A 27,014-nucleotide genomic window follows, 5' to 3' on the forward strand; every position below is an offset into this window, starting at 1 on the left:
CTGGTGCAAGGAGCGCTCGGAGAGACAGGCTTAATAAAGCATCAAAGGTCAGGAGGGCCTCTGCACTGTCGGTTTGATTCAGGAAACACCAGCCTTCACAAGAAAGCCATCTGATTTGAAAAGATGGCCGCAAGCTTGTTGAGGTTCCCAGGGTGCTGTCAGAAGCTATTGACAAATTTGACTTTGCATGGTGAAATCAAGACCTCAGACAGGAGCGTTACTAACGCAGCTTGTGCCAGCTGCTGAATGCTTTTGCTAGTGGATCCTGACAGCTTCATCTCGACTAGAGTCCCTCTGGTGACAGCGGGTTTCATTGGTGTGTCCAAGGGACATTCAGCCTGGAAAGCTGCCTTCTGAGGTGCACTGTCCTGCTGACTAGATGGGTCCAAGGGTCTACTGGCAGTTCAGCACCAAACTAGTTTGTTCATGTCTCCTTTGCTCAGTGCAAAAAACCCCACCTGTGAAAACTGCATATAGAGCATTTTCAATTTGGTTCTACCAAAATAAAACCAATTTGGTTTTAGTGCTGTATCTTTCTTACTGGCCTATTACTGTTATTACCAGGAGACAACTCTTTCAGGAAGTTAAAGGCCTGGGAGGTCTCCAGGAGAATGCCTCTGGTAGCAGCTCCAGCACAGTATGGTACCAGGGCGATCCTCTTGCCAGTCCAAGGGTTTTATGTGAGCAATGCCCATTTTTGATGGAGAGAACATGTTTCCTGCAGACTGAGATGATTTATAGCCTCTTGCATAATGACAGAAAATAGGTGTTAGCAGCTTTCAATAGCTCCTGCTGCCTGAAATCCATCTGAGAGCCACAGGGAGTGAGGAGGAGTGCGAGGAAGCAGGGGAGAGTGCTCCATGGTGCAGAAACACAAGGTTCTGTACCAAAATTGTTTCCTTTCAGTTTTTCCCCAGAGAGAGCAATACGCAGCTCCTGAGCTCTGCTACTAGTGCCACCAGCAAAGACTGTCACATTCACCTGGTCACCAGATCATACTGAGAAGCTTATCGAACATGTTTGGCTGCTCCAGTCAAACACCGATTAGACTATTTACTCCTTTTTCATTTTACCAGATTTACTATATGTCCCTTGGAAACACCTTTCTTTGCAGATGTTGTCATGTTTCCCACATCGTGGGCTTGCTTTTTTGGGGACAATCTCAATCTTGCTTAATAAGGGAAGAAAGAATATGGCCTATCATGTCAGAAAAGAAACCTAAATGAGGGCTTGGATGCATGTTCATGTTAGTGCTGTGATGTGTGCCAGTAAATTCCTGCTCAGCTAAGCGAGACTTCTGGCCCTTCCCTCCTCTAAGACCTAGCTGGGACCTGCCCCGAACCTTTCATCTGCATTTCTGCCCTGACTGTGGGATAGCTGCGGGACTTGGGGAATGTCTGGGCAAAAAGCAGAACCTCTGGAGAGTTGTTTTCGTTCCCAAAGCCTCTCTCACCTGCAGCTGTAGAGGTGATTGTGGTTAACGGGATAAATAGAGTAGAACTAGAGGACCAATAGAGGAAAGCTTCATGATACGCGTCTTGAAAGACAGGTGAGCATTCTGAGAGCCTGTTCAGATGGACTGCCAGATTGCCACTCTGTCCCAGAGATACAACTTGCTAGCCCAGGGTTCCCACTACAGAACATTACCTCACTGCATGCACAGTCCACGTTGTGTGTCTGTAACTAAAGGAAGCTGGCTGGAGGTGGCAGGGAGGAATATCTGGAAACACTTGAAACGATTGTTTCCCATGTAAGATGGGTGGTTTCCTATCATCAAAAGAGTGATCTTTTTCATCCTTCATTTCCTTTAGTTCAGTTGAATATTAAGCACAAGAAACATTTGGTTCTGGCAGTTACACATGGTGTATCCTCTGCCAGGCCCAGGCTCAAGCACTTACCTTGGCTGTGATGGAGTCTTTGTTTTCTTGCAAGTTAGAAATAGCTTCAGCGATCCTCATGTGAATAGTCCCTATTACAGTGTCTACGTTGTATGGTCCATTGATCCGATCAGCCACTATGACCAGGGAATCTAGCGAAACAAGACACAGACATCCTCTGATCAGATGTTGTACGAATTCAGTTAAAGCTCATGCTCATGCCAGGCAGAATAAGCTGTTGGTCTCTTCAGGTTTGCTGGGAGACATCTCTCCATTCTCAGTATTGCCCAAATGCACACTTGTTGTCCCATCCCAGCACACAGGCACAGCCACCCTCAGTGGCAAACGAACAGATGTCACCTCCTGCAAAAGGTAAATGAAACCTGTATTTACACAAAGTGACCAGCATTTCCTGGGATGCTACAGAAAGGAAAAATGGAAAACGGTGCAGAAATACTAAGTAATGCACAGCAATACTTGGTCCTAACCCTCATAACTCATTGCATGTCTTCAGCAAAGCACTGCAGACAGCAGAAAGGGGGAGGATTGAGGTCAGCAAAGTGCCAAAGGTACTGGACATGAGCAATAGCTTCAGTGGCACTGAAGAGGCGAGAAAAGGAGTATTTCTCAGCATCACCTCTGGAAATACAACACACGACCAGCTAGGGAAATACCAGGCTGTAAGGCAAAGAAGTAGGCCAAAATGCCCACAAGTAAACTGGTAACTGGGACAGAGTGACTGAAGGGTGTCTCTTGCTCTCAGCTCCTCTTACCTTGGAAAGCTCTGCTGTCCAAATGCTCCTGCCTGGATGGCTGCTCTGGGACCATGCTTGCCTTACAAAAAAATTACCACCCTCTGCCCACCTCCAGAGCTGTTTCTCAGCACTCCAGCTGCTCACAGGGTTCGGGGCACTGGGGAATGCCACTGCATAGGAAGGCTGACATCCTCGGTGTCCAGCAAGATTTAAATGGGATTCCAGGGCAGAGCCAAAACTGGGCTTGGACATCAAAGACGGAATCTTAACCAGGTCAAAAATTGTAATTCTAAAAGTCATTGCTATGCTATCGCTGCCTCTGTTTCCTATCATTTGTGCTTTAGTAGCCTGGAGGTCAGGCCATATGTAAGATTCTTCAGCATGTAGGGAGTTGGTGTTCAGTCATCCCAGATGGCTGCAGTGGGGTCTGCACCTCCCAGGACACACCAAAAACCTTCTGGCAGGACAAGAGGTCTGGCAGAGCACTGGGGTGTCCCATGCTCACCTGGAACAGAAAGTGCTTCACAGTCCTGTGGCCTTGCCACATGCAAGAAAACAACCGTGATGGCTTTGTGCTGGTTCTTCTCTATACAAAGAGGGTCAAATCCCAGGGTCTAGGTTGGAGAACTGTACTATTCATAATTGGAGTGATTAATTAGCAGTGATTAATTCTTCTGCCCTAAATCCTGAGATCTCACCCATCAGCCTGGCAAGAGACTGTCACAGCAGATGGTGTGATGCTGCAGAAAAGCTTATTCAGCAAGAGTTTGCACTGCTGACATTACTGATGACTGATGAAACCACCAGGTGAATCACACCCGGCAGTTCAACAGAGTATCGGTAAAACACGTCCTCCAACTCACAGTGTGCGTGTGCCACCCATGATACCAGTTTAAAGGACTGATGCTTATCTTTGAGCCACACAGCAAATTCCCTGCGAGCAGGAGTCCACCCAGCTGGGGCACAACCACAGACCACTGCCACACCAAACCTGCTGGGATAGCATTCCATCTCCCGCCTGGGCAAGGCAGCAAGATCTGGCAGAACCGCCTCCCCCCATGACTTCCATGAGGTCTGGATGAGGTTTGTGCAAAGCCCTAGGTTCACAGGGGACACAGTATGTTAATAATGAAGGCCTGATGCTGAGCCCACTGTTGTCAATTTAACAGCATGCTCAGTCCTAGCAAGTGTGTTCTCTCTGCTGGTACACGATCGATGTTCAGACCTTGACAGCTCCCAGAGAATGACCAAGACAGGCAAAGACTCAATGAGGGACAGCACAAACCCACAGAAGATACTAGATCACGCCCATGGGACTTGCAGTCTGAAAGCAGGTCCAGCCTGCGGGGAGCAAGGGTGACAGTCAAACAACTGGGAGGACTCAAACCTCAGCCAGTCAGGAGCATAGATCACAAAATACTCTTTGCTTAGGTCTATAGCACGGGATTTAACAACATGCAAACTCACAGCTTGGAAAAATTATGTACTTATTTTAAGCACTTAAAGAAAAAAAGATGTTGCTGTTTAGCTTGAGCAAGAATGGAAACAAGGGCCACAGTTTCCAAGTTAATATACTCTCTTTTCCTGCAACACAGTCCTACGTCAGAATTGATTTCTAAAGCTAAACATGCCATACAAGGGGGTAATATTTTATTTTTTTCTTGTATTCTGGGAAATAACATCTCCTGCAACAATAAAGAGCTTGCAGTTTAACTGCTGCCACTCAGGGGCTGTGGTGTCATCTTTGAGACTGCACCTTCCAAGCAATTTTAGCTTGCAGAGGCACCAATGTCGAGATACAATTTAAATCATAGACTGCACCCCAAATTATTGATAAATTACATTTGAATTTGACTTACTATAAAAATGTCCCTTAATTTGACCTGCCCTAGTTTGCCAAACTGAAAGAGCAACTCAGTGTTTAGTGTAACAAAATCCTCTCCAGATACAAGGAAGGGCCTGGAGAAGTGAGAAGAGTAGACATCGTCAGTGAACCTTCGACCCTATGTCCTGCTGCAGCCCTTGATCAAATTGTGACCTCTGACACTAAAATGTAAAACTGAAATTTGAAAGAAGCTCCAATTTCTTCCGAGCCATCACCCCTTGACAGTGTCTCTTGGGGAAGAGGAAGCCAGAATAAGTGCAAAATGCATCTGGAATTGCATCCCTGTCAATCAAAGAGAGCTGTACACTGACCTTTCAGGAGACAGCCGTCATCCTGCCAGGAGAGCAGTGACAGGAACGGTTGGCTTGCTCTCCTCAGAAAGGCGAAAGTGCCATCAAAGTCCTGGTGTAAACCCTCGGGGAAGGGAATATTCCTCCCTCTCTGCTGCAGCAGCTTCCTGAGTCATTCTCATGGGGAATGCTTCCAATTAGCTGCTGTAAGTTGCGATGGGGTTCATTAGCCCTGGGCACGAGGGGGCAGCTGGCCACTGCACCTCACCGAGCACTGGCCTCCCTGTGCAGTGGTTCGCTGCATATTTTGCAATGTCCCTTGACAGGCAGATGACACTCCTGGAACTTCGGGATTTTTCTTGTTACACCACCATGCATCAACCCTGAGCCAGCCTGCCAGTTTGCAGCTGGCTAGTGTGCTGGCAGCCTTGCTGGCCAGGCAGTGTGTGCCAAGGCAAGGGAAAAGGCCGAGCTCAAAGCTCCTCTCCTCTGGTGCACCTGCCTTTCTCCAGCCCAGACAAACATCAAGGCTCCCTCAGGTCTCAGATCACTCCAGGCCTAAATGTACAACCTGGGAGAGTAAGAGGAGCATGCTGGGTGATGCTGTGGGCACAAGGAAGAGCGGGAGCTTCACCACAGCAAACCACCACCCCGATGGGCTGCAGATAGGGAGAGGATGTGCACTGCAACACAAACACACCGTTTTCTAAACACAGACTCTAACCAGCCTCAACCCATGTCTGTCAGCTTCACAAGCCACTCTCAGCAACAGTTCACATTTAAACCAGGAGCCACGGGCCTCTGGAAAAATAGCTGAGTGACACAGGAGGTCTCTTAAAAGAGATACTCGAGTCTGATCAGGCAATGGAGAATTTCCTGCAGAAATGCGTGGTTGAAGTTCTCCAGCCTGTGTTTCATTGGAGATCAGATTACACTATCACAGTGATATTTCTGGCTTTAAACTCAATGAAATGGGCACCTCTATACACATACAACTTACTTTAAAATATCTGTCATCTTAGTTTCGTGACAAAGTTAAAAGAAAATTAACTCTTATTTAAAATACAAGTCTAATTTTCCCATTCTTGGTGATGCCTGTAACTCCTCCCTCCCTGTGTGTTTAAGACATCTCTTTATGTTTAGAAGTACATGACTCTGATCCCTTTGCTTTCCACCCATGGAAACGGTTCATGGCTTCATGTCTCTAGTCGATCTCACAAGGCGAGCAGCAAGTACTTCTCCTCTGCTTGCACAAATGCTCATGTATGGATAAGGAGGCAGCTCTGACAGAGTACATGTGGCCAGATCTGTCCCTAAGCTTCAACATTTGAGAGAGAAGGAAGAATCACTAGCATGCCAAGTGCAGGCAATCCCAACTGAGGCACAGGCAAGATGAAAACTCTTTAAGCCCCTGGTAGTCAGCCCAGCAGTGTCCTTTTAAATGGTACTAAAGCTCAGCAAAATGTTCTGCAATAGCTTCTAGGTGTGAGATCACAAACAGAAATTGTAGTGTAAAAGGGCCTTCCATAGTCCTTTCTTTACTGGACGAACCCTGCCTCAGAGGGTTCAAAAAGTGCCACAAGAGGCAGCTGTGCTGCATCAGAGGAAGGTCATCTTACCCATCAGGTACTTCCACTCAGTGTTCAGGTCCGCTTGGTTGGCCAGGCAGCCCTTCACCACGTTGAGGCAGTAGTTGTTGCAGGGTTTCACGCTGGACATGCCCCGGCAGTGTGGGCAGTACATCAGCTTCATGATGGCGCGGGTGCACTCGTGGCTGAGAGGGACCTGGGGAGACAGATGGGAGTCAGGCACACAAGCTGGTTGGGGGGGCAAGGGGCCAACTCCCCCCTTCCCTGGGGTGAAGGAGGTTGGCGTGATCTGAAAAGCAGTAGAGATGCCTGGGCTTCCCCTCTCACCACCTCTTCTTCCCCCCACCCTTCCTTGGTTGTCATCCTTGTCAGAGGGATGGGACCCCCGAGGCAACTGCTAGTTCCTCGGGCTGTGTTTAAATCCAGAGTTCTGAGAAAAACCCAGATGTGAGCACCATCCCCCTTCCAGACAGGTCTGGTAGCACAAGGACAGCCTGGGCTGCCTGCTGGCTATAGCTGTGACCCTGACACATGGTACACATGTGCCCTGGCCCCTCTGCAACCAGTGCCACCACTGTGCCCTTCCTTCATGGAGGGTTTGTTGTCACCACCCGGCAGATGCAGGTGTCCCAGCACAAACTGCATCTCCAGCTTCCTGGGGGGACGCACAGCGGGGGTCTGGACATGGAAAGCTCTCAGCTGGCATCTTTGCAAAGAAGAATGGTGTTGGGGAACGACTTGAACAATTCCAAAAATACAGGCAGTTGAGAGCACTTGACATGGGGATGTGATTACTCTCTGAAAGAACTTCAGGAGCCGCAGGCAGCTGGTGAAGGGCCCAACACACGCTGTGACAGCGGCTTGCAGGCTCTGCATGTGCAGCCGGTGCTTCGCAGAGGTGACCCTGGAGGGGGTTTTGCCACCTTTAATTAAACTACCCTGGTCCCATAAGCACAGAGCCAGAGCAGGTGCAGAGCAGGGTGGCAGCCTCTGCAGTATGTCTCAGTCCCCCCAGACCACCAGTCATGGGACAGTGTCCCCCTCCAACTGCCACAGGCAAGGGGCTGTCTGTGTAAGTTGGGGGATGAATAACAACCTGGCAGACCCTGCAGAGATGCTGGCAGAGCTCAGTGCTCCCCAGTCTTATTACTGAAGTGTTTTCTCCTTTGTGGTCTTTTTCTATCTTTGCTCAGATCCGTTTGCAATTCCCTTGTCATTCTTTTAAAACTATTTACAAAAATAAACAGAAGTGTCTGCATGCAAATTTCCCTTGGTACCCAGGTACTTGGCAGTCACAAGGAGCCCAAAAGGATGGAAGGTGATGGAAGGGGCAAATTTCAACATGGAAAAATCCCTGAGCCTCAAGCTGCAGCCGTGATGCTGAGAACTGCCCCAAACTCTTTATTACTTGTGAAAAATACTTTCAACATGGCCTCTTAACTTTCTTCTGTAGGACTCCAGAAAGATTCAGTTCTGAGGTACTCTGAGGAGAACGTGAACATGCTGAGCCCACTATCAGAGGCCAAGAGAGAAAATCTCTAAGCCTCTCCCCTCCTGAAACTGCATGCACCTCACTTCCAGTCAGCCTTGGGAAACAGATGTTGGACAGTGCTGGGGCAGCGAGCAATGCATTAAAATAACCTTGTGAGAACCTTCTTCAGGACCAGGAAAAAAATTTCTAGGTCTCAGAGAGAGAACCCAAATGGAGATGGCTTCCTTCCCTGCCTCAGCAGCCAGAACAAGCCCTGAAATCCCTGCAGATTAAACGCTGCGCCCCACCGTGGCCAGGGGGGCTGAGCTGTGCAGAGAACACCAGGCAGGCCAGGGCCTGGCTCTGCTCTCCAGATGAGCTCTCTGTCTCCTTTCTGGGACAAGTCCTGCAGAGAGGAACCATTGCCTGGCTGCTGTGCAGCTCTGCTGCCAGGAGATGGAGGCTTTGTCCCGCCGCATCGCTTGCTCCATCCCCAGGAGCAGTCGGTGAAGGCACCGCTGCCTCCTGCCTCAGTGATCTGAGATGGTATGGAACAAAGCAGAGGGACAGGCAAACAAAAGGAGAGTTTATTTTTCATCTCGGCGTTTAAATAACCATGACTGAATAGTGACTGAAAAGACAACAGGTAAATGCATGCTGAACACTAACACAGGTTGTAGCTGAAGACCTTCTGAAATCAGAACATTTACACAGACACCAGGAGATGAAACTAGGAATAGAGCTGTGACCTCTCCCTCCCAGGCAGAACGTTCACGAACATGAATTATACAGGGAAGCCCCCAACAGAGCATATAACCTGTGTATGCAACCAGGTCCTGAACACAACTCTGTCTCCGTGTTTTACTGGCACACCCTGTCCTGCTCATCCTGGCATGTCCAGCCGTAGTCGCGGAGCACTGGAACCTCACACAGCACCAACTGGGTTGCAGTATTCAGGGAGCTCTGGCACAAATGAGTCACATAGCTGAGCCCTGAAACGTGAGGCCTTCCCCAGTCCTGACGGGAGGCAGAGAGAAGCCAGATGCTTTGCCTGCACCCACGTACATCTGCAATTGAATGGTGCAGGCCTGTGGAGTGGAGGGAGCTGAAGTGCTTTGGCTGGAATGGGAGAGCGCAAGAAACACTACCGGGGAGTGTGGACCAGTCATCCAGTGCAGGGAGGAGAGACACCAGCAGTCAAAAAACAAAGCTATTTGGTACCCTGCCAGATCCCATGTGGGACACAGAGAGAGGCAAGTGACAGATCTTGGCTCAGAAAAGCATCCCTAACATGCTTAGCTTTAAACTACTGTGTAAACCCAGCAACTGTACTGGAGCCACCCAGGTGACCACAGTGAGCCCATATTTAAATGAAGCATGTAACAGGCCCGGTGGGCATTTCAAAAGTATTTCTGCTTGCAGAATTTATCCTGGTCTCTGCACTTGTTTTTGTGCATGTCATTTTCTGACAAAACAGAAAGGATCTTCACACCTGAGCACAGCAGTCCCTCAGCTACCGGAGAGTAATCGTGCAGGGGCCCCGTGCTCTGCCACCATGCAGAGCTGCAGAAGGGGAGCAGCGGTGTGTCCCCCTCCTCAGTGCCCACCTACTCCATCTGGCCTCTGGCACGACAGGCGAGCACGGGTAGCTGCCCAGGCTCCCTGTGATGCAGACAGCTGCCTGTCGTCCTGCCATCCACTTCCCCCTGACCACGGCTGCCAGCCAGACAAAACCGCCTATCCCCAGCGACACCACCTGTGACAGTGGCTCCTGAGATTCAGGCTCAGCTCCTGAGGGTTTTCGGAGGAAAAGCTGCTTTTGCTCCTCAGTAAGGGTAATTTCGGGATGTCAGAGAGGAGCTGTGTGTGTACTGCCAGCCTGTCACTCTCACAAGGTGGCTTTGTCTCCCGGAGGACAATGGAGTGACATGCTGCCCTAGGCATGAGGACCCTGCAGCACCCAGGTGAGGTGGCACCCCTGCCACAGAGCCTCTCTGAAGATAAGCAGGTGACACATCCACCACCAGCTGCTGCTCCACTGAATCTGGCAGGTGTCAAGTGTTCAACTTAATTTATTGGCAGCAAGGATGAGTATGAATTTGTGCAGGTGGAAGAGGCCAAGCTCCACTCCCTTTCCTCAAAGACAAGTCAAACCTCTCCCATTGGCAGCAGCACTCCTTTTTCACAGGCAGGCTGCAGAGCTGAACTGAGAACAGAGGGATGAGAGTGCAGGAAGAGGATTTTTTGGAGGGTATTCTCCGCATGTTTTGCTTGGCCAGAGCTCTGTTTCTCATCGTTCCATCCAGCCCATGGACTTCTGCTCCATGCAGGGCACAGGAGAGCCAGGACTTGGGGCTCCCAGAGCCCCTCCCAGCACCAATCCTACACCTTCCCTTTGGGAAATTTGCAGCATGTTAAGGAATGGAGCCCTGCAGGCATCTCTTAGTCCTCGTGGATTAGTTTGCTGAAGTAAATTTCCAGGGTTTTTTCAGGTATGCTGTATCCACACAGAGCAATCCCAGCCCCAGTTAGTCCAGTTAGGAGGGGCTGAGATTCCCTCCCCTGTGTGGATAGAGCAACAGAACCAGGAGAGCTCCGCAGCCAGGAACGTTCTGTACCCTGGTCATGTCTGGGGTACAGCCGAGCCCAGCAGTGGCACTGGAGAAAAGAGCTCCTTGGGCTGGAACCATGAGACCATGTGCCCCCTATGGCAGCTTGTTTTAGATAAACACCCCCACAGAGAGAGCGAAGCAGTTTCTCCAGGCTGGCAAAGTCAAGACTGACCTCCACCTGCACACTGAAACACCTTCATTTCCTTGTGCTTCTGCTTTCATCCTTCTGCCTTTAAAAGAACCTGAAACATTATGACCTACCCCCTGCCCAACAGCTACGACCTGACAGAGAACCCTCTGGCTTCCCAGCGCACATTTGCAATTGCTGATAGATCTATACGCAACGTCCTCTATTAATCGCAGGTGGCCTGAAAGCAGGAGCATGCAAACTCCTGCAGACAGAGTGAAAGCTAACATCATCTCTTCATCTTTAAATGATCTGGCACAGCATGAAGACAGTACATGACAATAATTGATTTCTCTAAGTACTGTCAACCTGGCCCAGCCTGTGGCTGGTCCTCCTTGAAGGAGACAGTTCTCCGTCAACTTTAGTGGCATCTATAGTCCTTTCTTAGCTCAGTGACCTAGAAACTGCATTAAGATGTCCAGAGAACACACACAATACATTGGAGAAGCCATTTCCCAAGGATCTGAAAATAAACGATTAGTGGGAGATAAGGCTTGGAGCCAGGGCACTCCTCATTCATTAATCAGAGGTATAAATAAATATGCTATACAAAGTTAAAATCCACAGACTCCGTTCTGATCCCAGTGACATCAGTGGGTACAGTCCCTAAAGTGTAAGCCCAGTGATGAAGTGATAAGGAAAAACAATTATCTTCTAAGATATACCCAAAATAGGGGACAAATCAGTATTGGCCAATATATCCTGTTAATTAAAACTATTTTAGAGCTGGGGATACAGTAGCTGATTCGAGTAGCAATGAAGTAATGCAACAGGAACAGGTGGCTGCCTCATAAAATGCCCCATTCCACCACAAGGGCTGACATTTCAGGGAGGTTGTTATCAGGTATTACCCCATGATTGTGGCTCATTGCAAGCGGCCGAGCTCTGTGCTTTTCCATGGCTACTTTCCAAAGCTTGATGTGCCCGTGCTTTGTCGAGGGAGCCACTTGATCAGATGTGAGTTGCTGGAGGCAGGCGCTTTGCCACAGCAAAAGGTCTTTGCAGACTCTCTTGTACCGTGACTGGGAGGGAGCTGGAGCACTTGGGGCTGCACGGCTCCTCGCACAGCTGCCCAACGTGCCCCCTGAGCTCGGGCTCACCCTGCGACAGTTCCGCACCCGCGTTTGCAACACAGCGAGCAGAGAATGGACACGTATGGAGATAATACAGCAGAAAAAATGAGAACACATAACTCTCAGCATTTGGAGTGGCATTTTTCCCCTCATTTTTTCCTCCTCCTGAGCAATGTTTAAATCAATTACAGTAAAATTAATGACTTTTGCAAGCAATTTGCTGAGAGGATGGGCTGGGGGATTAGTCGCTAGCTGGGTTTCTTGCCACCACCCAGCCAATTTAGAAAACATTCAGTGTGAAAGGCTTCTAACAAAATAAATCCGCAACTCTTGCGATGTATTTTATTGTTATGCTTTCCAAGCAGAGAATCACAGAAACACAGGGGGCTCAGGGATAACGAGCAGTCACTTACTCCATCTCCTTGCACTGAGACACATTCAAGAAGAGCTAAGTTATCCTTCATATTACCTAAAACATAACTTCAGAACAGTTATAAACTTTCTGAAGCAAAGACACCGGGGAGGTGAAACTACTTGTACAAGGGGAAAGCAATCAGCTCCAACAGATGAGACACAGACACTGGACGGATTGAAGGCACTTGAGTGCAGATGGCTTTTGGGATGGCCAGGGCTTTAGTCTCTGTAGGACACAGCAGCAGGGCAGCACTCTAGTCAAAATGGGTGAGATTTTTCCGGAGCACAGGAAAAAGCCTTCTCATCCTTCCTCTGTGTCTTTAAAGAACAAATCAAACTTGTGACTTGCATGTTCAACACAAGTGCACAGACACACAAACTCAGAGATAACTAAAAGGATGTTTCATAATGCCATGGGACAGTTCTCTCTGCCTCACCATTATGTGTTCTTTCACTAAAGCACCTCCACAGGTTAAACATTGATTTTCCAACACCACTGACTGATTTGCACTCTTCTTTTCAGTGTAAGGTCTGGTGCAGGTCACCAGGGATGCAAGAGAGGGATGCAGTTCCTCCTGGCCTGAGCCTGGACTTCTCTGAATCTACAACAGTGGGAGGTTTTTACCCTTCTGAACCGGGACCTCATTTGACAGGTCACACAGACAGAGAGGTGCAAAGAAGAGATGTTTTTCTGCCGTTACCCTAATGCCTACTGCTTGGGAAGTATCTAAGAGCCTCTGAAACACCCCGGGTAACATCATGGCACAGAAAAGATCATAGAAGTGATGATACGAGTTTTCACAAGCTCTCAGTCTCTTTTAGCTGAAAGCAGCTATACCCTCCTCACTCCAAAAAGCATTTCTTTATCCAAGCCAATTATTTCCTGAAAAGGTGGCTGGGAAGACCAAAGAACAAAGCATGGGATGCAGAGAAGCTGGCCCCAGGGACCAGCAACCGAAGAGGCACTAGTGCTGGGATAAGCTCAATACATCACGTCAAGGAGTTATAGGGTCTTTTTGACAGAGCAATGATCCTCCCTTCCCCTCCCAGCTTCCTGAGCTGTGGAGAAAGACTGAGCTTTAGGAAGCCACAGGCATCTGGAAAGTCATTTGAACACTGGCAGCACTGAGCGGCTGCTGCAGCAGCACGGCGTGTGGCTGGGCTGCGGGCACAGCACGCCCGGCTCTGGCCGCTGTGAGGGGGGAGCCCAGCTCTGCTCCCCCGTGCCCATCGGGAGGTGGCCGGCTCCTTCAGCACCCAGAACCTGCAGCCAAGCTGCAGATGCTGCTTTTGAAGTGCTGGCTTCAAACAAGGAAAAGACAAGAAAAAAGGAAAAAAGAAAAAACTCCAACCCCAAATCCTTTCTCCTTTTGAAGCCTGGCTTAAAAGCAAATGAGAACCTGCAGCCTAGCTGCAAGGCGATGGGACTCCTCGGCCTTCAGGGGCCTTTAAATACATCTGAAAGGCATTTAACACCATCAAAATTAGCTGAGCTCTTACTGGTATTTTTCCTACCCCCTCTCTCCCCTTGCACATTCAGCCCCAGGCTGCTGTGAGCCATCTGTGCCTTGCTTCCCAGGGGAAGCAGGGTTAGGTAGAGGGGAGAGATTTAGGGATGGAGAAAGAGGCCTGGGTGAAAAATAAAAGCTGTTGGAAGGGCTGTCAACCCCCCAGAGCTTGTCACAGGGATGCAGGCAGGTTGGCTGATGGATCGAGAAGTCCCAAACACTGTCAGCAAAGGTTTTGTTCTGTGGCTGCTCTCCCAGTCCCCTTCCTGGCTCAAGTCTCCAAGGAATAGCACAGACCCAAGGTGGGCAGAGGGACCTGTAGCACCTGGCTGCAGTTCTGGCATGACGCAGGGAGCGCTGAGGTGAAGACAAAATACCTCCAGACGCATCAGATATATGTCAAAACGTGCCTGCATGAACGCTCCGGTATATCTTTCCAGGTAGAAGGACTTACTGTCTGAATGGCCACTGCAACCTCCAGAAGCAGCAGTTAAACCTGGCAACATCAGGTAACTTAGGTTTCCAGACCAAGAGATGCTCTAAGCCAGCAGGCAGCTTTCTAGAGGCAGGAAGCTGGAGACCTCCCGAGGCTTAATGGCTGAGCACAGCTACACAGGCAGCCACAGTCGAGGCTTCTGTAGCACTCTGGCTTACCTTCTCATGCATATTTTGATTGCAGGTGATAAAGTAAGAGAAGTTTTTCCTGCCAGCTGTGAAAAACCCATTCTGAGGTAGTGTTTAAGGGAAAACAGGTCAGCTCTTCAATTCATAGATCAGGCTGTGCGCACTGGGAAATGCAGGAGGGTGTTCAGAGCCACTCCAATTACCCCAAATCCTTTGGCTGGAATTGTACAATTGGGATAAGGTTGTCAGCATGAAGAACAGCAGCTACAAAGAAAGGCCAAGCAGGGAGTGGATCCTGTGGGGCTGGCGCTGTCAAGCCATCCGCAGGATGCACAGCAGCCAGAAATGGACTCGGAAAGCCAGCCTTGCCCTCTCTTTTATAGCAAGACTGGCACCGGGAGGACAGGTTTATTTCTCTAGGGAGCTGGCTGGCTCTGTGATTGGAGCTATCTGCAACATGGCAATTTCATGTTGGGAAACCTGTCATTTTTACAGTCTCCCCACGGAAGGAACCTCAAATCCCACAACCAAAAAAAAAAAAGCAGGGCTATGCTGCTCTTTGCATTTCCACGTGTGCAAACTGGAAATCAGGGCCATGGCTGCTTCGTGCACCAGGTCATCAGCATCCAGTTTCCTCGGTGAAAGAAACAGGAGCTGCAGGTGCTCCCAGCCCTCTCCTGGCATGGAGGAGCCGGTATGAAGAGCAGACCCCCGCTCTCCCTCCACATGGTCAGCAGCTGCCTTGTGCATGTTTATGCCAGCCTTGATGTAATTAGCACCTTGATGTGTGTTAAATGAACCAAGCTTTCCAATCTTTCAGAATAAAACTCTTAAGAGAAACAGCTGCGGGGCTGACAGAAATATGATTCTTTCAAAGTCTAATGAATTGTATAATCACTTCAGTCATTATTTTGCACCTTCCTTCCACAAATGCGCAGCCACGAGTCCTCGGAGCACAGTGAGTTTTAAGCCTTACCAAGCCCATCATTCAAGATACATCAAGCATGTTTCCACACCCCTGTGAGGGATCAGAAAGTGAGCGGGGGCAGGCGCACCACGCAGGGTGGTGGCCGTGCTGGGGTCTGGTGGCAGGGGCAGGACACAGACGACCCCGCAGTTTGGGGGACTCTCTTGCTCTCACCTTGCTGCAGTCAGCTCGACACAGGGTGAGGGACAGAGAGGACAGAGCCTGATGCCAAATCCGTGCCCTTCGCACTCCATCAGACCAGAGGTGGTGTGAAGCCTGAGGCTCAACAGGCTGCTTGGGTCCATTCCAACCAGCCCAGCATCCAAACGACCGTTTTACAGACTCAGAAAAATAAAAATAAAAAAAAAAAAGAGAAGGCTAGGGTAACCCAGCCAAACTGAGGCAGGGAAACATGGAGCAGAGTCAGCCCCGGCTCCCTCTGCAGCCAGCAGTGCCAATGGCTCCAGAAGCAGCACAGCCTGCGAAGGACACTGGACACACGGGCAGGACCCACAGCTGACCGGAAGGATCTGTGCCATCGGATTCCTGCCTAGTGCCTCACTGCCTTCAGATATTAAAATAAGGAAGATTCATGTGGATAGAGACTGCTGTCACGCTCCTCTCCCTCTGGAGGAAAATACGGCAAGCCACCACTTGCCTATTCAACACACTCCCTGCTCTGTTCATCTGATGCAATTATTTCCAGCTGGTACAATTTTCAGTCCTTTGAAAACTAGATTCAATTGACTTTTAACCACCAGGTAAATATGGGAGACATATATCTGCTTGCCTGCATTATTTCTATTATATTCAGAACGCCTATGGGTTTTTATCTCTGAAGGGTTGTGATTTAAACATAATAACAGATAGAAATACTGGCAAGTAATATCTGAAATACAGAAGGATGTGTTCAACACTGCATGCTACCCATCCAGCTCGATTTGAATCTGTCCAAACAGATTCCAACTTTATTGGAAAACTCTTTCCCTAGTTTTACATACGGCAGTGCTGGAAACCGCCTGCACCCGCAGCCCTGCGGTGCCCGGCAGCAGGCAAATCTCGGTGGCTGTGCCAGGGGCTGTGCGCAAGCAGGAGGGAGCGACTGCAGGAGCTGCTGCAGAAACTAGTCCCTGAAGGTGCAAGACCTTGTTTCAGTCTGTAGTCTAAGCTGGTTTTCACAGGCAGAGGTGTCAGAAGTGCCACAGGCTTCTCAGCTCCTGGGACTTCAGTCCTCCTGAACACAGTCAGACCTGCAAAGCTCCAGCAGTTGTTTGTATCTGGCTGTGGTGAGCTGCATTCCATCCCTGGGGGTGACTCCAGCTCCTGTGGGACCCACTCCTTCCCCTGACCTGTGTGCCAGGTGGAGACCCTGCAGGGCTCTGTCTCACATCACCTCCCCTTGGTTTGTTAAAGCCAGACCTGAGGCTGAACTCCTGTGTGAACCATGTCTTACCAGGCCCTGTAGAGCTGTCTCTAGGTACAGGTGACTGCAGTCTGAACACAGGAGACTTATTAGACCACACGGGAGACTTATTAAACCCCACGTGAGCAAACAGATGATCTCCCTGAAGGAAAACGCCACCTCCCTGGTGGGAGCAGGTCCCAGATGAGAGCTTCTCCCAGATGGAGAGAGAATTTACTGTGGCACCTTATGGCTCCTTGGGGCGAAGCTTGTCCCTGCACAACGATGTCCTGTCGTCAAGTCGTTGTCATAATACAGGAACACACATCTCTGCTGTGCAAAAACTGAGGGAGAGGTGGGATAACAGCCAGTGAGAAGGAAATAAATGTGATATGAGGTTATTGCCAATCATCAGTGCCATGGAATAACATTTTTGTAACATCCATTTACAAACACTAACGTCTTTTCAGGATCAGGGGGACGCCAATTTACATAAATGCTTAGTTTTATTACAAATTACAAAAGTGAAATCCTATATATGAAATAAAATGTTATTTATGGTTGTACATACTTGCTGCTGATGCTCTGAAAAAAGATAAGCCACTGAGAGGATGGAGATGTGTTACCGAGTACATGGGACAGGAATTCATTGCACTCAAGCTGTTCTAGCACAGTGGCTTTGTATGTTTGTGAAAAGAGATTATATTCTTCACTTAATTTTATTCAGTCAGATCAATTCTATGCCTAGCTGACCCAAAAAAGCAACTGGAAGCTGAAGACGAAAGTCAACTCCGTTCTTCCAAGCTATGGAAAAAAGTGGGGTATGAGAGATGGCTACAACCTTAAAGCACGTAAGGACCAGGAATGACCATACTGTCTTTGTTACATTATTGACTTGCTGGAAATGTAAAGCATGTTTAGATAAACATTTTTTTCCATATGTATCCAGCACATTCATTTAACTGTTAAAAACACTTATAAAATTCTATTTTGGGGCTTTTTTAATTGGAATTCAGTTTCCATCCAAACGCAGCTTGACCCACCATGTGTTTAAAAATTACTCATATGGGAAACAGGAAAGCTGCCATTTGCCTTATATGAACATAAAAGTTTTAAAAAATAAGGCTGAAATGTATTGTGAGACACAGTATCGCTTAAGTGAAAATGTACTGATAGACAAACTTAATCGGTAAAATGACATACAGGATTTAGGGGAAAAGCCTAAAATTAGTGAAGAAAATCATCATATTTTGTGTCAAAATCAAATGAGAATCTACCTTAAAAACACCTACTGAGAAAAGAAAATGCAAACAACTACTAAAACCAACTATTTAAGTAAGTGTTTCTTCCTTATGTAGCTGGTGTTGCTTCACATCAATCCCCACTACCATGGGGAGACTTAAAATTCTGGAGCAAGAAACAACAAAAATCCAGCAAAGGAAAGATTGTCCTAATAACTCACTTCTTGACTGATGGGCAAAATTCACATTTGCTGTGCATGGGGTCACTCTCCTGCCCACCCAGCGGTGCAACATGGGCATGGCACTGAGATGCAGGAGGCCAGAAGGACCCCTGCACAGTCTCACTGCTCTTTTTGGGTGTCCTGGTACAGATGGGATCACCTCTGATACCTGTCCCTAAGACTTAGATGCATGAGCAGTATGTGAGTGATAAATAACCAAACCAGACAGGATAGCCCGTGCTGCATCTCTCTGAGGATTTTTTGCTTTATACAGGGTTCCCTCTCAGCCCTTGCCATTTTTACCATTTCAGTTTTGCTTCCCCTCCCTGCTCTCAGTATTTCAACTTGGCTGCACCACGTATTCCCTAGAACATGTTCCTGCCCTCATGGTTGCACACAGCAATTGCTTGCACCAAGTGTGGATCGCTGAGCAGCAGCTGGCAGGCAGCACGTCTCCCAGCACAAGGCATTCACCAGTTCACATAAAGCTCAGAGCTGCAGCAAATGCTATTTTTGGGCAGCTGCCAATCTCACAACCAAGGAAAGGGTCCTAAACAAAACCAGGATATTTATCCTCTCTTGCCCTGGCACGCAGTAGGAGGTGTGCATCACTGGAGAGCAACTTCTCTGACTGCCCTTCACTAGAGATTTTGTGGTTGCTGCTGATTTGGTAGCTGCTGCTTCACACCGATGATGAAAAATGCACTTGGCATTGTGCAACTTAAATGAAAACTTGCAATTTGTGCTGAAAGAATAGCTACAGAAACACACAACCTGAATGTGAATGCAGAGACACTGTCCAAACACCTTCACCCACACGTGGCATATCAATAACTCCTAATGCACCCTAATCCATCCCCAACCCTGCTGCTCCGTCTGGGCTGCCCGGAGCCACACCAGCCTCCCATGTGTCTGGGGCCAGGTTGGTGGAGGGAACTGCAGCATTAAAAGCTTTAGATCTTGGTGTCAGACCCTGAAGTCTGTCAGGGTGACTTCTGCCTTAAAAGTTAGGATGGTAGTAAAGATGAGAAATGGTTTTGCCATTTTCTTCTCCACTGCCCTCAACGTATTTATGCCCCGCAGGACGCAGAGCGCCTGCTCCCAGCACACAGTCCCGTTCCCAACCCTGCGCCCACCAGCCAATGGCTGCCCGAAGCGACTGGACAGCCAGAGGTCGGGGCAGAAACATCCCTTGGGCACAGTGAAGAGGTAACAGGGATTAAAGAAATCGCACAAAATTCCTGTCTGTAGCTCAGTCAAGACAGGATCTTCCCAATTTTAAGACAGCCAGAAAATCTGGCAAACAGCACCCATCTTTCTCTAGGATGCCCAGTAATGCAGACTCTGCACCAGGACCTGACACAGCGATAGGATACAGGTGAAAAATACTGACCTGGGAGTGTCTGAGGAGCTGAAACTAGGAGGGGTTTAATAGAAATCAGTAGCTTTTCTGGGATTTGCAAATAAATAAAACTGAAGTAATCTAATTTTTCAGAAGGTTACAGCTAGGTAATTTATTTCTAAGTATCCATTTCAACAGGCTTTCTCAGACTTCCTGACCAAACCACTCAAGTAATTTCAGTTCAAAGAGTTATTTTTAAATACTGCTGCTACCAGCTGACAAGAAAGTCGAATTCCAGACTCTGATCTTCATAGAAGTCCTATATGTTTTCTCCTAACATTTTAAGTATAAAGCAACATGAAAAAAGACTAAAGCCAAAGGACCAGCTGCAAAGTTCAGCACTTCACATCCGTTTGGCACTAGTGTAAATCCACATCTGGTAAAGTGGGTAAACCAGGCCTTTTATTTTAGAAACAGCTATGGGCTACCAGGGCATCCATAAAATGGATTTCCCACCTCAGCGTTCTCACTTCCTCTTTCCTAAAGTACTAAACCCATTCCTGAAGACAGGGGAAATGGGCCAGTTTTGGCCTTCATTACAGAATCAGGAAGGCTTTGCTGAGGTTTCCCGACTCACTCCATGCAGATTGCGCTACAAAAGCAACACACTGGATTAACTGAAACCCCAGGGAGGGCTCTCGTAGAGACAGGAATTGTTGGCACCCTTCTGGAAGACCCTCCACGCTGGAGAAACAGCATGGGGAGAGGCAGAGGGAAGAGGAGGATCTGTGACTGGTCATGCACCCCACATCCCATTTGATAAGCAATGTCTAGAGAAGGAGGAGAATTCAGAAAGAGGGGACCAGAATAAAAATTAAGTGGGTCAGAAGCCTTCGTGAAGGTGAGAGAAAAATATGCTGCCTGTTGGTATTTCAGGTCCTTCCCTTCCACTGATCCCACAACTGCAGCTGCCCCACCAGTGTGCTTCACCCACCAAACTTGGCTACAGGCAGAATCATTCACATGGAGCTGGAAATCTCTGCCATTCAGAGGATTTATGAAAAATATTTCATTTTGGTCCCCCTGAAATTACATCATTCTCCTCTTTTATCTATTGTAAGTGTCAGGAGAGAGTGATGTTAATGAGATCACAGAATCACAGATGTACACGGGCTTTTGGGTAGCTGAACAGTTTTATAGTCCCACATTGATAAATTAAAGCATTTGTCACCGTTACCACATTAATGCTTCTTCCAGAGATCAAAGTCTGGATTTGTTGCATCAAATAGTACTGTCCTCTGCTACGCATTACCACGTATTACCTTCTGAGGAAATTAATTGCTATTCCCTATTTTTACATTCACAGTTTAATCATGCCCTGATTCTCATACCTGCTGATTGCCATCTCCATATGCGGTATGCACGTCATGTTTTTAGTATGGATTTTCTCCTCGCTACCTGTGTGAAAAGACTGAATATCTTGTTTCGGGACAATCACCACCTTCTGGCGCTGAAAGGCTGCTTCTGCAGCAAAGAATACAGACAATTTCCTTCCTCCTGAAACCCTGGATCCAGTCATTTTAATTTACATTTATATAGCACCTTTCATCCCTGAAGATCCAAATGCACTTTACAAACTCACCCTCTCTGTGAACAGAAGCTGTACAAATATACACGGCTACATAAACAGAGGCAGCAATCCCATCACTCACTGCTGAAACGCATCTCTCTGCCTGTATTCCTAGCACTCGTGTCAAGTCAGCTCTGCACACCCTACACCATCTCACCATCCAGGAGTGTGATGCAGACACATGCCATTTCCCTGCTGGGGAAGCACAAGGGATCTTGGCAAGCAACAGAAGGGCTTTACAGCCTGGGTGACCCACATCCCCTTGTTGCATAGGTTAAAACAAGGTAAAGACTGATTTGGGTGCTGCTTTTGCACTACCAGTGCCTGTAGAAGTCCAGGCTTGCTGCTCCCTTCCACTGATGGATGACCCTCAATCAGTTTGTTCTATAAAAGTGAAAAACACCTGCTTGCTTCGTGATGAAACTGTAAGGGGAAATAACGCCCCCTCTCTCCAACAGCAGTAGTTAACTGGCTCCTGCCAATCTGGGGATGGAGGAGAAGGAAGAAGCCCAACATACCTGAGACACCTTTTTGACCACGTCGCTGCCCACTAGAAAGCCCTGTGCGTAGGAACGTGCTGCGATGAAGGCTCGGGTTGCCTTCACCTTCAGGTCCCTGGGAACTTCCCCAAAGGGTTTGTGCTGCTCTGCGTGTTTCACCATGCAGTCCAGGTACTCATCTGTGATATGATACTGGGGATTCATCAGCTTGAAGAGCCGCTCCAGCAAGCGTGTCCAGAACTCATTGAGGGCCTCTTCCAAGTTGATGTTGGAGCCCCGGTAATAGCGGCGTAGCTCGCTGTACAAGTCCTTGAAGACCTTCATGTTTTGAGTGTACAATTCTCCGTACATGCTTGGAAAAGCTTCATAAAGGGCCTTTTCTGACTTGTTCAACAAATCCTGGAAATAGCCTGAAGAGAGAAGAAAAAGGAGATGGTGATGCATCAGTCAGACAAGCAGGATTCCAATGGGCTCTGCTGTTTGGCAGCACAACCAAATGCCCTGAGAAAACGGAAGGGCCCTGACAACGCTTGTTCTCCAACCGCCCTTACCTACTCTCAGTCTTGAGCCCTAGCTGAGAAGATTCAAGGAGGAACTCCCAGTGCCAGAGAACCATATCTGGGCCTCTCCACCTCTTCTGGCAGCCTCACCTAGAACTAAAATTGAGGCTCTTCTCTGAGCACATAAGGTACGATAGCATTACTCCTGGGTTTTCTTTACAGAACATATCAAGTGGCACTGCTCACATATACCATAACTTGCCACAACTGTCAGTCAATGCCTCACGAGACACTCAATCTTGAATCAAGAACCAGCCACTTCTGGCACAGAAGCTGACACTTGTTAAACAGCACTAGAAAACAGCGTAAACACACCAGCATGCCTGGATGCTGCTCAGGGAATGGAGGTATATCCCACAGTGACTGCTGTTGGAGTCAGATAGTGTATCTATATCAGTGGCCACACCAGAATGAAGATAAAGGTTTCATCTAGAAGACAACCTGAAATCTTCCGTATCAACATGTGAAAGATTGGAACTCCTCCAGCATCACTCGCTCTTACTATCACACAACACACATGCCTGAATCACAAAGCACAGCCATCTAGGACAAGGTCCCTGCAGATACGAGCTGTTCTTTAGGGCAGCACATGTACTTGAAGATGACGTGGCTTCACTCTGACTAGCTGTCATCCCCGCCAATCCAAATCCACCATCATCCACTCCACAACTTGAAGTTGTGTTTGGAGAGATCACTGCAGCTTGTCTGAGCCATCTTTCTTGCCTACATCACTGCTTATTTTCTGATGTGTTATTTGCAAATCCCCGGTAAGATGGAGCAGAGCTGCCACCAGCGATGGTGCCAGTCTTTCTCAGAGATGTCCCCATCAGCCCCAGTCATGCAGCCACCCTGGCTCTGAGACACAGCCCGTACACCCTGTGCCAGAGTCCCAAATGCTGCAACAGGCACAGGGTTGCGCTCAAGTGCTTACGAGCTGAGGCCAGCATTATCGTGTTTGAGGTTCTCACCCCATTTGCTTATTCAGAATCGCAGCCTGCTTTTGTTTAGGTATAAACAGGTATTAATAAATGGTTTTACACCCCAGGTTCAGTGGTCACACAAGTGACAGAAATGCAACTCTTGTGACACACAGCAGATAAAGATGACCGATTCAACTTCTCCCTTACCAACATCTTTAGGTATTTCCACCCTCTCAAGTGCCAGTCACCTTCAAGCTCTTTGAGACTGTAGTAAGGAACTCATCCCAGGACCCGTTTGATTCAATTTATTGATTTACATAAGCAACTTCAATCATCATTGAAGTCAGTGAGAGGAAAAATTATTTAAATAATAATTTTCATTTCAATAACATTTATATTTTTTAGGGCCTTTTTGAAGCAAACCTGATTATACTATTATTTAAATCTAAATTACTATTGTGTTTTTTGGTGATGTATGATAAGCTCTAGCTGGAGGGCAACCATTACTCAATTAAAATCAAACAGCATGTATTTAGGTATATAAATTAACTTCACTATGCTAGGCATATAAGAAAAGAAAGAAAAGCTGCTGAAAAACGCATAGCACATGTACAATGCTTTATAAAACAAAATTTTTTTTAGGGAATGGCGCTGACTACAATTAAACACCTCTAAAATTTTAAACTAGTAAAGCTTATTTCCATGCGTCTTGCTTATATTCACAGTCTGGAAGAGCCATACAAGCTTTTCTACATTAAAAACCTCTCATTGGCTTCTCAGATTTGAATTAAGCTAAAACTCAACAAGCATATAGAGCAAATGTAACCCTCTACATCTGGACCACTGGCTGCTAAAACTGAAACTTCTTGTTGTATTTTAACAAACTGCTAATGACCATTAATAGCCTGGCTTCCTCCAGCCACAATCATGCACTGCTTAATAGTTTAAAATTTAAGTGCTTTTAGAAGACTGTGATTAAACTAGGTCTTAGCAGAAGTTCGGTTTAATCACTTACGCAGAAAATATAAATGTTATCTAAAATGTTGAATAAAACCTGTGGTTTTCAAGTGTACTTTTGGAAGAAATTTATTGTTATGCAACCTGACCTGGTTGGCAGTTTGTATCTCTGAACATTTATACTGGGTTCCCTCCATCTCTAAAATGACTGATCCTCATGTGTTTGTCCATCTTCTGTGTTAAATCCCCCTTTCTTCCTACAGACACCAGTGCAAATATGTTGCTACATAGCACCTAAGCCACCTATTAAATGACTTTCTGATGGGGGGGTTCCTGACAGGAAAAAATCTAAAGCTGATCCCATTAAAAAGTATAATATTTTGCTAAAGGATCTTGGTTTTGTAAGAAGAAACACCTGCAGTACATACAAACAGAGCTTATCAAAGTCTCTCCTCGTGAATTTGAAGACAAAGGGCGATTTGGCCCCTGCCCTGTCCCCATGGCCCCTCTGGCCAGGTCCCAGCTGCCCAAGGGGACTCTGCCAGGGCAGGACTAGCTTTCTGCAAAGCCTGCGGCCTCTCACCCTGCCAAAGGACCCCGTTTGAGCCCATATCTCCCCCCACTCAAACAGTCCAGCCATCACTAGTTCCAAAGACAGTGTCACACGGCAATTTTTTGTTGCAACAGAATTATCACTATGATCTGCAGGGTGCTAACGCACGTGAGAACTTCCCTTCCTCATCTACACTGAGTAATTGTACACTACGTACAATATTAGGAAACATTTATTCACGGAAAGGCTTGTGAAGCATTGGAACAGGCTGCCCAGGGAAGCGGTGGAGTCACCATCCCTGGAGGGGTTTAAAAGATGTGTAGATGAGGCTCCTAGGGACATGGTTTAGTGCTAGATTTAGGCTATGGTTGGACTCCCTCTTAAGGTTCTCTTCCAACCAAAATGATTCCATGATTCTATGTAACTAAAACTTTGCAAGTGTTACTGGCACAGAGACAGCACCCATCCTGGTAACCCTGATTTATCGGCCTTTACGCAGACTGCTCTGCTTCTGCAAAGCGCTCAGGCACCCCCTCCTACGGCCATGGCTCTGTCCCCAGCATCACAGTCGTGTGCACCCACTTCTAGGAAATTTTGGCCACTCCTGGCAGGACTCTGTTTTGGGTCTGACTAATCCAAGATAGCTTCATTTTTCTGCTGCCACAGCCTTCCTACCTGTACAACAAATAGAAATTGCATTCACATACAACAGGCACAAAATACAAAGTTTCTCTGATGCTGATCAGATATCTAAAAGCTGCTCAGTATCTTAACGTATCAGTCCAAGGCCTGTCGGTTACCCATTCAAAATTTAATTAAACGGAGCTCAAACTCTCTTTCTTGTATAACCAGTGCTCTTTTCTCTGTGACAAGTGACACTAACTGAACAAATTGCTCAGCAATCCAGGTACGGCATGCAGCTTGGCACTCACCATCAGGAAGAAGAAAACATAAACAAACACAGCCCAATTTGTCAATTCAAGGTAAAATGACTTTCTTTGTATTACTACAGGAGAAACAAGATGTATATCTTTCTGTCACAAAGTGGAAAGTTATCTCAAAAAAGTTTAAGCTAATTAAGAGTTGATGAACTGTTACTTCTCACCTAAGTGACAGAACACTAATTACAGTCAACTCATTTGCATCTGGTTCTCAGAAAATTCTTCTAGATTTCATGCACTGAGGAAAAAAAATATACATTATCTAGGGAAAATTAACTTGCAATTAAGTCTCATGTGTTTGCGACGAATAGCTGACCTGGCAGAGAATTTAAATGCCCATTTTACAGCACTAGAAGGAACTAAGAAGTGGGATTTGTCAAGAGGGATGCCCAGAAGCTCACGCTACCTGTCCTGGTCCTTAAGATCCCAGCCTGCACCACTCGTGCATTTAGCACCACTATCTCCAATTAACACCACATCTTCTCCTTGACACTCCCTGCTTACTAATATAAAACCTTTTAACATATCCAGACATGTATCATAGATTAAGGATGTGCAGGGCCTCGGGATTAAACAATTTGCTGAAACACAGTCCAGGCATCTGTCCTCCTTGATTTCAGGGAGAAGCAAGTCTTTATTCCAGAGGAAACACCACATTACCTGTAGCCATGGTGGAGGGGGACCCTTAGGTAACCTGGGTGGTTGGAAACATCTAATAATACAGCTGTCCTGCTATTTCTATAAGAAATTAAAAATAAACCCCCAGTGGGTCCATTTTGGATTTATTAACTCTCACTTGGTTCACAACCACTGGGTCTGCCCCGGCTCCCAAACGAGGATTGGGGTCATTAACTCAACAGGAACTGAGCAAATGGGGGCAGCTCCATTCAGGTCACATCCCCAAGGCCCCTGAGCTTGGCTAACACCGTGTTCTCCAGGACAGCAGCAACAGGCTCAACCTATGTCTGCATTTGTGTGCCGCAAAATGTGGCTTCATTATCTTTGGGAAAGGCAGCGGTGGAGGGAAAGTGCTGAAGCCCTCGCTTGCTCCAGGAGCCACTGCTGCACTCCCATCCCGAGGGGCAGGTACACCAACACCTGAGGTGGCTCCGACCAGGGCCAGCTTCCCTCTGAAATGATGCGTTTGTCTCCACTCTGAGGCACGAGAATGCAGTTATGTATTTTCTGGACTTACGCTGGAAAACCACGGATGTTCTCAGCTTCTGCCAGCCTCAGAAATTTTACCACAGAGGTGTCCTAGTCAGAGTCATCTTCCTTCGAGTCACCTGCTAAATCTACAACTGGGCTTCCCTGCTTTCAAAAACTTTTCTCAAAGAGCCACCCAACAGGTGAGTCCTTGTTCAGCGCTGCCTGCTAAGGGCTTCACAACACTGCAAAGCCCAGCAGGTGATTTTCTAACACCCGTAATTCAGTCAAATCAAACTCTATTTTCCTTGGGCCAACGAAAGGCACAGGTCCTCAGTCAAAGCTGTTC

At 47.5% G+C, this 27,014-nt stretch overlaps 1 protein-coding gene across 2 annotated transcripts in view; it reads right to left on the reverse strand.

Moving 5' to 3' along the window:
- The window catches only part of GPC1 (glypican 1), a 300,200-nt gene that overhangs the window by 7,573 nt on the left and 265,613 nt on the right, over nucleotides 1–27,014 (reverse strand). For both annotated transcript variants that reach the window (XM_071812422.1, XM_065844359.2), the window contains 3 exons: nucleotides 21,607–21,998; nucleotides 6,427–6,592; nucleotides 1,899–2,029 (listed from right to left, as the gene is read on the reverse strand). In XM_071812422.1, the coding sequence (XP_071668523.1) occupies nucleotides 1,899–2,029; nucleotides 6,427–6,592; nucleotides 21,607–21,998 (689 nt within the window). The remainder of the gene's footprint in view (nucleotides 1–1,898; nucleotides 2,030–6,426; nucleotides 6,593–21,606; nucleotides 21,999–27,014) is intronic.

Source organism: Patagioenas fasciata, chromosome 9, assembly GCF_037038585.1.
Source record: "Patagioenas fasciata isolate bPatFas1 chromosome 9, bPatFas1.hap1, whole genome shotgun sequence".
NCBI classification, from domain to species: Eukaryota; Metazoa; Chordata; class Aves; order Columbiformes; family Columbidae; genus Patagioenas; species Patagioenas fasciata.